The following is a 14,167-nucleotide window of genomic DNA, read 5'->3' on the forward strand; positions in this document are numbered from 1 at the left end:
GAGATAAGGACAAAGGGTTTCCTGCCAGGGGCGGTGCCAGCACCGTCCCAGACAGGGTTTTGTGTATTGTAGGTAGGCAGGGCTTCAGAGGAAGGTGACTGCACGTGGCACCCCGGTGCTCACTGTGCATAGGCTGGCTGGAACCAGTTCCAGGGTCACTCCAGACCCTGTGCTGGGGAAAAGCCCGCCAAGGAAGTGGGTGTAACCACCCCCCTCCTAGTCCCACCCCTAGGGCAGGACTTAGTCGCGTGCCAGCCCCTTTTTACAGGATAAAGGTAGGAACTGGCCCCCTTCCAAATTAGATCATCTTTGAATCCTGAAACTACTTTCCACGAAAGGAACTCAAGACTTCTTCCTAAGATTTCTCCCTTGTGACTAAGGAGTAGTCACCCTGCATCCGCAGGCACCATCTTCAGAACACTGCGGTCTGCTGCAAGTCTCTCCTCCGGATCAAGACTGCCCAGCTCGACGAGAACCGGCTTCCCTGGCACCTCTGACCTCTACCTACATCATCAGTCACGCTGAGATTCGTGGGTGTGACGAGACCGCGAGGGACCGGCCATCTTCAAGACTGCACGACTTCTGCACAGCAAGCCCACCGAGTAAATTCCTGGTGAGTGCTTTGGGGTCCGAGAAGCCCCCACCCTGAGCAGCTCCAGCACCGAAGAGCAGCCCCCCAGCATCTCCACGATCGGCGTGGGGCCCTTCTGCTTTCAGCTGCTCACCGCGTTGTTTGGCTACTAGCCCGCTGGCTTGTGGCCTTCCGAACGACGCCCGACGACAACACTGCTGCTAGTCTGGTTGCTCCAGACTGGCCCTTGCTTCCCTCCATCAGAGACGTACCCTGGACCCTCCTGGTCCGGCTAAGACGCCATTTTAGGTCCACCGCGTGGGCCTTGCATTTGCCAAGACTTGTTGCCCAATCCTGGGTCCAGCGACGTCGACAGCAAGAACCTTCGTGGGACAGCTCGCACCTCCATCCTGGTCGCCGACAACGCCTCCTGGTCCGAGAGACTGCAGAGCCCAGCAGCGCCCACTCACCTGACTGCGGTGACTTCGCCCGGTGCCATCCTGGTGCCCACTTAATCACTGGCTAGTGATTCAAGAACTTGGTCCCCTCTGCTTTCAGGTTTTCTTCTTCCTTGATCCAGGCTTGGATCCATCGAACTTTTCTTCACTGGTCGCCTGCCAGCAACTTCCTTCTTCCAGGCTCCTGGTCCGGCAACGAGATTCCCGACGTCTTTTCAGACCTATGCAGCTGCAGCCCCTGGGCTAGGTAACTTCGGCACTTCGGTGTCCCAGCATAGCCTCACTATCCTAGGGTCAGGATCCACTGTCGTTTTCTCCCTACCAGGTCGGGTTCGCCCGTAAACACTAACTTTGCCTTCACTAGCCTCCATAGACTTTGTCCCGCATCCCGCGTGAGAGTGCACACTCTGCACCCGAGTCCCCTAGGCCTCCTAGAAGTAATCTAACGATTCTATAGTCAAGTCCTAGCGATTCCAAAGCCTATTAGTACTGTACTTACCTGCTAGTAATTTCGCATTCCACTTTTAGAGTATATGGTTTTTCGTGCCCCTCGGGCATTTGTGTATAACGTGCTAACTTAAGTATTTTCATAAGAGTTTTGTTGTGTGCTTAGCACCCTGTCCTCATAAAGAGTACAGGGTTGTTGTGATTCTAATAAATACATTGTTTATTTTCATAACACTTGTGTGGTGTCCTTTCACTGGGTGTTCAAGGGGTAATGTGATGGTAAAACAGCTGGCTTAACACGCCCTCTAGAGTCTTAGCCTTAGACTGCTCGTATCCATGCTACTAGGATAGCTGGTCTATAAGGTTGACTTACAACCAATCATCAATAAGGGTTGTTTGGACTGATATATAGTGATCACTAGAATAGTGAACACTGCACATCAGGCCAACTTCTCACAGGCGGTATCTATATGAATGACTGCATCTATTCTCACACACTTCACTACAACCCATATTTATACCTAGCAACATTAGACGCACAGGGATTCCATCACAAATGTATTCAAACCACTTGCATCTCCCTCAACGTAGGCCAAACTAGAAACAAATACCCATGCACCCTAAAAGGCATCCAGGAACCAATACAAATTGGAGAGCTTTAAAACTACACCAGGAGTAGAAGCGCTATATGAATAATGCACTGAAACAACCCAGAAAGCACTTTAAGCCTTACAAGGGCAAAGGACAGCTGGGGCGCAGTGGTATATACAGCAATATGGTACTGTCCAATAAAAAGCATTTTAGACTTGCACAGAGATCTCCGTGATAGTTCTTCATAGAATACCTTTAGAATGTCAGGGACAGAACTAACAGTACTAACTTAATATAATTGGCATTTTGCTAAACGGTGTTAGTGATCTGCTTCTGGGGAAAGCCAAGAGCTTGTACTGTTCTGCTTATAGGTATAGCAGTCCTTCTGACAAGTGCAATTCGGTCTCATTTGAAGTTCTGAAATCTGTCAGGGAAGTGGCAGTACCATCTAATTTTAGCCACAGCATCTTGCTAATCAGGTCTCATAAGTACAATAGGTCTGGCTTATAACTGACTATTAACTGGCAGATTTGAGTATTGTATCGCGAATGGGTGAACGCAAGAATTAGTCAATCCTACCGTCAATCCTACCGCCAGTGAATTTTGCCAGTCATGCACCCATTTAGCCACATATTAATATTTGCCTTCACTTCATCATTCCAAAACACAGACCTACGTGCATACAGAAACAGAAAGGTTTCACATTATAAAACAGTATTTCTTTATCTGTTATCGCCTGTAGCTGCATATGCACACCAAATTCTTTGTAGTTTTGTCGCATGACAGTCAACTCACAGACAACTAAGTCACATGATACATGCATGCCATTGGGTAGATCTTTTAACATAGCATAGCTTACCAGTGCTGTTTGAAGGCTGGGTTGTAAGCGAGTTGTCTGCTGGTGTTTTGGGTCTTGCTGCAAGACTAGGAGGAGATTGTATTTGGTCACCATTCAAAACAGGTGTGCTATTAGGTTCATTGTGTGCTGTAGAACTTGGTATTTCAGTATTTACCCCATTATGGGCTTCATTGGGGGATCTGAATGAACAAAATACGTTTTTGCTTATAAACACAAATCAATGCCCGTTGATCAAACATTTTTGTCAATAGTACATACAGGATAACTTTGCATTTACATGGGTTACTTTCTATTAGTTTAATAAAACTTTGAATTTGACTTGATCAATTTTCACATAATAAAACGCAAATCCTAGGACAGAAACTAAATATTCACATACACACTCTACAATCAACTACATATCTCTTTAGTTAAATACCACGAACAATCAAAATTAAAAACACATTGAAACAATCTTGTTCTGCAACTTAGGTTAGTGAACAATACATTTTGACTACTTGCAACATAATAAGCACCGTAATCCAACCTTTAAAAAAACAAAAACACATCAAATGGATTCCCATAATAAAACGAATATAGTAGTGCATATACTATGCTGACAACATAGAATACATAGTCGGGATGGAGCACGAACTGGGTCAGCCTCTGTACAGCACATCAAACACACCCCTGTTCATTTCAATATCACATCAACTTCATCACTATGATAACCTCCAAGCTATATTCTGTTGTGGGGGTGGGGGATTTGCATCATCAGATGCATGTGCCACACAAAATTGCTTTATTATTCTCATCTTAATGTCTTGAATTCAGTACATGCTGTAGAACACAATTGTCATTCTAACATCTAGAATATGCAGAACCCTATAAGATTTATTGGTTGGACTAAAATACAAATTATGGCAATGTGTTCTCGGATTGTTCCAAAAGTTCCAAGTCAAACTGTCTACGAGTTCTCATAACCATCTTATCTTTAGGTATAGACAAGGTAAGGTACTAATAACAAAAGTATCAGTAGGTTCTTCTTAGAGAAGTAAGTCACTCAAAAATGCAATCTTAAATGTTCGATATTTTACATTTATCTGTAGGTTCAAATTGAGATTATTAGCCCTACCAAAATCAAATTCAGGCTCTGGTGTGATGCTGGGACTATGTGTGGAGTGAGCAACTGTTAGCCCCATTCTTGAACTGTTTTGAAAACTTAGCTTAATGAAAATAAGTCTATGGTCCATGCCTTTACTCTACATGGAAATTGCTGCTATATGTACTCGTAAATATACCAACATAGCACACGGTCTAAAATACATAATGTATTGTATAAGAACTCCCTCAAATGTTCAACAAATGGCATGCATGACATCAATTAATGTAGTGCTTCGATTTTCCAGTGATCTGGCATATATTATAGCATCTTAAGATATAAATATATTTTCTGCTAAACTCAAATGATGACATTTTGATCAGGAACTATGCTGCTTATTGCAGACTAACGATTGGGGTAGTACATCTTCCCATGGAAAGGTCAGAAAATCCTTCTGTGTTGGTAGTTTGAAAACCTTTGCTTTTAACTACTTTTTTAGAATGGAATACCAATGTGGATGAGCCAACCTTGGTGCATATAAGAACCACAGTTGTGATTAGTAATTTGTGGACTGTCTGGAACGGTAGATAGAAAGGGGATCTTGTGCAAAGCTGAAGCGTCTAGCGATCCATCACAATGGTCTCCGAAATGACAAGGAAATGAGAATCCCTCCCCACCAACCAGAAGCAGATGGTAAATTGGAGGACAAAAAAACCAGTATTGAAGTTGCAGAACTAGCGGAAGATTGAGGGCCTACTATCAATAATGTTGCTGGCATTCCTTAGATCTACCCCTCACACAAAATGGAGCAGTAGGGCTGTGACAGGGTCTGAAACATATGTAAGACTTGACTCTACGAAGAGTAGGACTAAGTCTAGCACATTCATAGCATCTATGTCATTTCATTTTTTTTGTAAATCAGTTTATTGATTTTTCATAATAAACAACAGAGGTAAAACAGTAGTATGCATGTTATAACCACACCAGCAACCCCAATATTAGTGGGCGGTATAAATTCACTTGGGCATACATTGTGTTATGAAAGGAGGAACACAGTAAACACACAGTTGAGGGCCACATGCCGCTATCGATTGTCGAGTTAGTGCCACAATGAGGTCCGTGAAAATGCATATAATCCAAGAATATCATAACACATATTTGAATAGGGGAAGTGGGGCTCAATAAAATGAGGACAAAGTTAAAGGAAGAGGGGGGGGGGGAATAAATGGTTAGTGACATGCAGCTGTGTCGCACCCAGTCTAGTACCTCTCCGCATGTGTGTTGCGTTCATATGAAATGCAGTGTGTGTATAAGCTAGCTCGCTGGCTGGCTAAGAGAGAGATCTGCTTTAGATATACCTCCAAGTATGTAGGATGGAGAAATATTCCCAATTATGACAATACAACAGTCCGATCCTCTTCCCCCCATGGAAGAATCTACAGGGGTTGTGTCTTCCAACTGTCGGCCAGGGGGAATTAGCGAATGCCCGAAAAGTCTTCCTTACATAAGGCGATGCTCTCCGCTTTTGACCAGTCCAGCAAAGAGCAATGCCACGCTACTGTCTATGAAGCCATCAGTGATCTCCATCGTTTGGTAATTAGAAGTTTAGCGGTTGCCAGGCCCAAGTTCAAGAAGTGTGAAGTGACCCTATATTTCCTGCCCCTGCTGAATAGAAGTAGGAGATAGACCGTTCAATGGAAAGGGATCACTCGGTCAGTGCAGCGAGCAAGGGTGGCAGCCACCTCAATCAAGTTCCCATTGGGGGAGGGGGCAGTGCCACAACATGTCGAGGACGTCTGCGTCAGCTAAGTGACATCTGAAACAAACAGAGTCTGTGTGGGGAAAGTACTCATACATTTTTACTGGGGTACGGTATGCTCAATGTAAGATAGAAAATTTAATTTGGCGGGGGTGCTGTTTGCGAGATATTCGAGTGGGGCTCTCCAGGGCAGCTGTCCATTCTGGATCGGAGAAGGGATGTCCCAAGTCTTCCTCCCGATGGAGTCCTACGGAGTATAATGAGACTGCAGCATGCTGACGGAAAGATGCTGTGAACCACCGAGTCAGGTGACCCTCTTTGCCCATTATGTGTAAGTATTGAATTGTGTCATGCATGGGAGGCTGTATGGACAGGTTACCCCATCTGACCGAGAGTTACAATGAGAGAGAGGCGCAGTAAAAAATAAACCGGATGGAGACCCTCTTCCGAGACAAGCTCCGTGTAATGGACGAGGGTACAGTCTGGGAAGAGAACCCCAGTGTCACGAATGCCAGCGGTGTCCCTTTTATGTAGCTCTGCCACTTTACTAATCTTTTGGTCCCTGGGCATCCCCAAGAGAGGAATAGAGGGGGCGTACGATTTTGTGGAGCGGATGATAAATAGGCTTCTACAGTAGCATTTATAGTCCACCGAGAGAAACGGTGAGTCTATGCCCCTGGGATTCACACATGGATGTAAGAGGGTGAGGTATGACCTGGATGTACTTAGAGTGGCCATGCCCGAGAGATGACTGGATGCTAGCCACCTGACAATCTATTGCAACCGAGCGGCCAAAAAATAATGTTCAAAGTTAGGAACGGCAAGGCCACCCTGCCCAGCAGGCAGGTAAAGCTTTTTAATGGAAACTCGGTGTCTGAATACACCCCGAATGAAATCTCTAATCGTTTTTTCAAATTTGTTGAAATAGGTGAATGTAGAGAGGTACGTTTGTAAAGTGATAGAGGAGCCGAGGAAGTATCACCATTTTAGTAAGGGCGACTCTGCTACTAATGGAAGAATCCTCCAAAAAGTCATTTGGGAATGGATAGCGATTGTGGCTCTGTTGATGTTGCCATCAAAAGGTTGGCTTTGTTCTGGTAAATGCAGATGCCTAAATAGTGGAAGGTGTTGGCACACCATGGCACTGGGACCCCGCTCAGAGAGTATCCCGGGTCGGGGGTGGTCACGGAGAAGGTCAAAAGGGAGGACTTCAAAGTGTTGACATGCAATCCAGATACATTGGCAAATGATGACATCGCCAGATCCAGCGAGGGAAGGAAGGATGGAGTGGAGATCTCTCACATACACCAGAATGTTGTCTGAGTATAAAGAGATTGTGTGTGTGTCATCCCCAAGGGGAATTCCCACATCAACTTGGGTATGGACATATTCAGCGAAGGGTTCCATTGCTAAGGAGAAAAAAGGGGGAGGTAAGGGGCAGCCCTGTTGGGTCCCATGACCCACTGCTATGGGTTCAGACAAGTAATGGCCCGTTTTAACATGAATAGTTGGGTGCTTGTAAAGTAGTCTGACCATACCAATAAAGAAGGCCCTGAGGCCAAATCTGGGTAAAGCTGCTAAAAGATAATCCCACTCCAGAGAGTAAAATAAAATCGGAGTCATTTAATAATTTTGGACAAAACTTGGCTTAATCCTGTTAAGGTTCATTGGGGAAGAATCAACATAGCTCAGCATTTTCAATGCAATCGGTCTCGCCGTTGCGGCCTTATAAGTGTGTAAACATGCAGGACGCTCCAGAGAGTCAAATAAAATTGGAGACATTTAATAATTTTGGACAAAACTTGGCTTGATCCTGTTAAGGTTCATTGGGGAAGAATCAACATACTACAGCATTTTCAATGTAATCGGTCTCGCCTTCGCGACATTATAAGTGTGTAGCCATGCAGGACGCGCATCGCAGCGTGGAAAGTGTTGGGATAGGATACTGCCTTCATCTGCTCCCCCCTCCTCACCCACTGGTAGAAAAACCACTGTGCAGAAAGTCAACATTTGATCATAAAGAGTAACTTGGTAAATAAGAGAAAGAAGCTCCACACTACTGTGAACACCACCATTTTATAGCCCTCAGGGAATTGGCGGTGGGGGTCAATAGATCACCAAAGGTCAGTATGCAACTATCGCAGCACATATTTCGTTATTTACAAGTGCCTCACCCTACCTTATTATATGGTTGCATTGAGAATGGCTAAATCAACGGGGCACTTTAGCATAAGTCGCCGAAAAAATGCACCATAGATTAACATGCTACAAATATATATATGTATATCTAGTCCCCGCAGTGCTACAACTTCAAAAATCACAAAGTTCTCTGCTGTCCATCGTCCTCCATGGTGTCCCTTTGACTGGTGAACGAGTCTCTCAAACGAGAGCGCAAGCCCAAAGTAGAAAGGCCCCAGACCTCTAAGGCAAATACTGCAGGTTATGCAGACTCAGGAGCCAAACTCAGGGGGAAACAAAATGGGGCAGGCGTCCAGTCAGGAAGTAATTTACAGGGCTGGAGGAGCAGGAGCTAGGTCAAAGTACACAAAATGAAATCGAGGGAAACGAAGTTTGCGTTATTCAACAGAAACTCTTTCTAAGCAGCAGTGTGTGTGACCTGTACCAAATATAATTAATGAATTTGATACGTGTGTGTATAAAATGTTTCTTATGGAAGGGGTGTGTCAACTGGCTTGCTGGGACTCTGTATTCCATTTCCGAGCAATTGCAGAGTGTAGCCCTCGGTGTAAACAACTACTGTGAATGGGACCGAAGCACAGACTACATACTTGTGGCCACAGCCTGCCTGTATGCTCCCACATAACCTTACATAGCTTTGTCGAGTGCCAAAGCACAACGTAATCTGTGAGTAAATGCTAACCACAAGCAAATAACCTGGGAGATGGCACAAACTCCAACATAGCCTTGTGCAGGCGCATACTATGAAAAGCACTAGAAGCACAAACTTCCGAATAGCATGTGTGTGGGTCCAAACCACAACACAGACTTCGGTGTGTGCAGAACACAAGCTGTGTGCTTCAGCACAAATGACTGCAAAGGTCCACTTACAAAGTCAATGTCTCCTCGCAGGGTTAAAATAAAACAATAAGAGCAGCGGCTGACGTGGTTGGACAGTACTAAAGGCAGCGCTGCAGCGGTCACAGCAGCTCCGGCAAGAAGCCAGGAAAAGTACTGAAAAGAGGGTCCAGGTTCTCTTGAGTATCCATGTACAGAACTCTCGGCTCCCCGGGCACAAGAATTATATAACAGAAAGTTCAGTTATGGTTGGAATCGCATGAGGTCTGCAATGTTGCCCCTTCTTGCTCCCTGTGCCCGAGAGCCAGCAGCAGGCCTTTGTTTTGAGTCAGGTGAGCTGGGCTAGCTGCCATTGGTCAAGCTCTGAGCTCAAACTTTCCTGGTCCTGTAAGGAAGTGAGTTTCTGTTGCAGTACCCCACCCCCACACTTTTGCCTGATATCTGGTGCACTTTTCCTTGGTGTGCCCTTCGTCCCTGCCAATCAGGTACCCAGGGCCTATGTTCCTTCCCTAAAAACTGTACTAAAGCCTAAATCCAATTGGCATCTCTGGCCACATATCACCCCCTAGTAAATGGTACCCTAGGTTCCCAGGGCATTGTGACCAGAGAAGAACCCTAAGGGCTGCAGCACTTATTGTGCCACCCTTAAGGGGCCCTGTACCCTGACACACACACACTGCCTTTGCAGGCTGAGTGTCCTAGTGTAAAACTAAACAAAGAGGCGACATGGCACACAGCCCTTTGTGCCGTGCCCACAAACCCACCGCCCTGGCATACATCAGCCACCGCTATGCCAGTGGTGTGGGCACAGGTGCATGAGCCCTGTGCCCCTACAGTACCCTGGGCCATTCCTGGGCACTGTAAGAGCAGTGATGCCATTAAGAGTATATGGTGCTGGGAGGTTGTCATTACGAACTCCACAGCACCATGATGGCCACACTGAAGACTGACGAGTTTGATATTAAACTTCTCAGCACATCAAACCAACACTTATGCCAGTGTGGGATTTAATGTAAAATGCACTACAGAGGGCATCTTCGAGATACCCCCTGAAACCTAACCTACAATTCTCGTCTTGTCTGAGAGGCAGCCTAGGCTGCCACACAGCAGACCTGTTGATGGACCCCTGGGTGGAGAGCCCCCGCTCTCCTGGGCCTGCAACAATGCACCACATGGGACGAGGTGCCAGACCTCCTCTCCCAAGATGGGCAGGGGAAGCTTCAAAGGCATTCCGCCTTTGTGAGCTTCTCCAGACCACTTGCTGTACTCAGCAACTGGCCCCCACCAGTTCTGAGCCCCACTCTGGCGGGAAACCCTACGTCAGGAAGGGGGGTGTGCCAGCCTGTGCCAACTCCACCCCTGAGGTGGAAGAGGCGAGGTGATGCACCAACGCGGGCTCCGGCCATCTTTAAGATGGGGAGCCCTGCCCAATCACAGCTAAGCTCCTGCCCCCCTCCCACAGGAGAGGAGCAGGCTAGGGAGTGTACCCACCCCAGTGTAGGAACCCATTGGTCCCTGCCCTTGCCCTGCCTGTAAAGACCCTAAATTTAGTATTTAGGGACACCCTGAACCTTCCTTCCTTAGATCCCGATTGCAACAAGACGAAGAACAAGAAACAAGAAGACCTGCCGTGCAGCTGCTAACAAAAGGACGATGCCCACTGACTTGGTCACAGAACCTTACAGGCCTGTTGATCCTTGAACCTGCTCCTGCAAAACTTCGGCGTCTCCTGCGGACAGCAACCTCAAAAACCCCAGAGGACCTGCCTGCCTTGAACCTTCCAGCAATACCCTGGTGCCAGCCAGGTACCGCAAATCCAGCCCACTCTGCCCCTGCCGAGCCCGGCCTGTGCCTGTGTGAAGCAAGACCACGAGGACGTCCCACCGGCGACTGTGACCCGAGGTACAGTGCCCAAAGACCCTCCTCGACATACCAGACGATGCCTGCAGCCTCAGAACCAGGGACCCCTCCAACCGCAACCCACTGAGGGTAAGATTTCCCAACGCCAAGAGACACCCCAGCCCCCGGTGCCCCCGGCCCCCTGTGCCTTCCTTTGGGGTACCTACCTCTTCTCCAAAATCCCAACTTACCTCTCGAAGTGGTGGTCGCACCTGAAGAATCTCCGTCCCCGAGCCTGCAGCCTTTGTTCACTTTTTAACTTTCCCATTGGATAACATTGAGCGCCCAGTGGCTCAAAAGCACCCTGCACCCAGCCGCCCGAGTGCCGCTGGAAGTGCAACTACTACCCTACTCTACTTCCCCACTTGCCCAGAGTAAATAACCAGGAGCTCAGCTCCCACAGCTGCGTGGCTTGTTGCTTGCAGCCACCAACCAAAGGCCCCTTACTCTCTATTGGATTGCATTGGGCCTACTTTCTCAACACCCGGCTGCCCCTGTGCTGCTGAGGGTGTAGCTTCTGTACCTTTTTGACCCTGGGAGACCCAGAGTCTATGCCCAGAACCTTAACGCTACCAGTCGAGTACTTACCTAAAAGCCGATAACTCATTTTCCTTCCATAGGTTAACGTTGACTGGTTTTCACTTGAAATTTGTGTGGAGTTTTGAAACTTTAAAATATTCATCTAAAATCAGCCAAATAACGAATTGCGAATTACTCACCTGTGATCAGGGTAGAAGCCAGTACTGTACCTTAGCCCAGTACTGAATCGCAAAAGTAATCCTAACTGTACTTACCAGTTACCTGCATTTTCTTCTATAGGAAACTTTTGACTGTTTTTCTGTGAAATTTCTTCTAAGTGTCGATTTTTGCAAACTACAAATATTCTTTAAAAATCGTACCAAGTACCAAAACATAATTGCTTACCTGTCTTAGGTAGAGGTCCCAGTACTGAACTTAGGAGTCCAGTACCGGTTTACAAAAGTAACGAGAACCTACTTCACCTGTGGCGTGAATTTCCTCCCATAGGATAACATTGCTTGGTTTTCACTGAAAAGTTTTTAAGTGTCAACTTTGAAAATACATTTATATTCTTTAAAAACCACAACTGTAACCAAAACGCTTTTACTTAACTGTTTACAGCTTAGGTCCCGGGACTGAATCCAGGATCCAGTCCTGTGGTTAGAAAAGTAATCCTTAAAGTAATCAACTGCATTTATGTAGAAAAACCCATTAAGCTCAATGTTAAATTGTGTTTGAAATTGTGTTTCCCATTGCAACCACTGTAGCTACTGTACTTACAAAATCTATTGCCTTTCTGCAAAGTAATTATCTAAAGTCACTCATATTGAGAAAAGTATATTTTGATACCCGTTGGTTCTAAAATAAAACAACTATATCTTTTGATGTAAAACAATTGGCCTAGAGTTCAGTTCTTGAGTGTGTGAAACCTTTTGCTGACTGAGTGTGTACAACAAATGCTTTACACTGTCCTCTGATACTGCCTTACTGCTCGACCAAGCTACCACTTTGGAGAGTAAGGTTATATCTAACTTTAACATCTGTCATACCTCTGGAGACTGGGGACTCTATACACACTGTACCTTACTTTGGTCCAGTATATATAGAGCCACTTTGACAGGTCCAAACTGGTGCATATTCATTAGGCTTCCCTCAGTATGAGGGGCCTGACACTTTTCCATGAAGGAAGGCACCACCGCTGTCAGCGCCGAAGACCTGCCGGGAGATGGTCATAGTGGTCAGCGCAGATGACGAACAGTCGTATAAATTACGCTGTGCCCCGATTTGCCTGTATCATTCAGCGAACTCTTGCCACACATACGGGCCTGAATATTACTTTCCCTGGATTGTTTGGGCACTACCATTTTGGTTTATATCTACTCAATAACACAATTTGTCCTTAGTTGGCCCTTGATACTTCATGGGTGAGTTGCTACAGCCAGTCCTTGTGTACTTTTAGTGTACAATCTTAATGGACCCTTGACAACAACTGTTATTATTATTATTGTATGCAGGCATTGGTGTAACCAGGTTTTGGACTCCAATTGAGCATTGTAAGATTGATGAGGTGGGTTTAATACATTACCCCTGCCAGTTCCTTGTTTTTATTCAGTAGGGTCACTTCACCTGTCCCCTTGTCCTGAGGAAGATCCGCATGGCTGAGGTATTAAAGTCCCATGGTTGCCAATAACCGGATCGAAATGTCGACGCTACCCCTTACCACACCTGGACCAATTTCCCCTTCCCCATTACCCCTGTTTACAGCCTTAAGGAAACTCTCCTTACAACTTTAGAATATATAATTCAAATGAATAATTTGTATGTGGCCAGTATGCAAGTTGGCTCCCGCTCTGGTGCCAAACTAAACAAAGGACAGGGGAGTAGGCTCCATAGCTGCTGCTCCATCCTCACCGTGCTACAGCAAGAACTGACAAGGGCTGGTATTGTGCTCCTGTGCCTCCTGGTCACCTCTGGGTGGTTTGAACTCTGTCCCCTCTGCTTTCAGGTTCTTCTCCTCTGGAATCCCGCCCTGGTTCAACTGGCCTGGTCCACGAGACGCTGCAGCTGTTGTTCTTCCACGAATATCCATTGGCGCCTACAGACAGTTCCAGCACCACTTCATCCTTATGTACCTGGGCTACCAGGTGTAGGTATCCTGGTTCCTGGGGTATCCACAGGTGAGGTAGTTATCCAACCTACCTTAATCCAAGTGGTTCCTTCGGGTGCTTTGGGAGGGGTCCCAGAACTGTAAAACTCCAACTGCAACTTACCTTGTATTATCCAATGGAAATTTGACCCGGTGTAACTACTCTGCACACTGGTATCTTGGGGTCCCTGGCTACTCACGTTGGGTTGTTCCGTGTTTCCCCTGGGGTCCTTCATCCTTGGGTACTAGTCCTGTTTTGGTACTTACCTCACATTCCACTATTTTTGTATATGGTTTCCCATCCCCCCACCCTGGTTGGGTCCTATGTGTTTTCTATGCTACTTACCTATTTCTGAAGTATTTCTTGTGTGTAGTTGATATCTCTGATTAGGAGACATACCAAGTTAGAGTCTAGTGTGTACTAATAAATACGAATTATTTTTATACTCACCAGGTGTGGTTCTTTCTTGTGTGAAAAGCTTACTGACTGACCATAGTGGTAAATGCAAATCCTTCACACCCTCCTGAATAAGCCTTTGCTGCTCTCCACAGCTATCCCTTGAGTGCTCTGGTCTTCAGTGACCTAAACACGATCACTAAGGGTTGCCTGAGCTCAGTACATAGTGCCTCACCATAGGTGGGCACTGTATACTGAACCAACCTCTTACACAGCCACATTTGGGAGTTTCATCCCAAACAGAGTTCCCGAATGGCACAAAACAGAAGAAATGCTTGGACTCATCTCAACTCATTCATTATAGCTGTTGTAAGAAAAGGACTGCTTAAGTATTACATGGCAGC

At 46.2% G+C, this 14,167-nt stretch overlaps 1 protein-coding gene across 2 annotated transcripts in view; it reads right to left on the reverse strand.

Annotated features, from left to right (window-relative positions):
- Positions 1-14,167, reverse strand: part of WWP1 (WW domain containing E3 ubiquitin protein ligase 1) — a 1,173,512-nt gene that overhangs the window by 939,882 nt on the left and 219,463 nt on the right. For both annotated transcript variants that reach the window (XM_078687073.1, XM_078687072.1), the window contains exon 7: positions 2,927-3,105. In XM_078687073.1, coding sequence (XP_078543199.1) covers positions 2,927-3,105 — 179 coding nt within the window. The remainder of the gene's footprint in view (positions 1-2,926; positions 3,106-14,167) is intronic.

This window comes from Lissotriton helveticus, chromosome 4_1 (assembly GCF_964261635.1).
Source record: "Lissotriton helveticus chromosome 4_1, aLisHel1.1, whole genome shotgun sequence".
Lineage (NCBI taxonomy): Eukaryota > Metazoa > Chordata > Amphibia > Caudata > Salamandridae > Lissotriton > Lissotriton helveticus.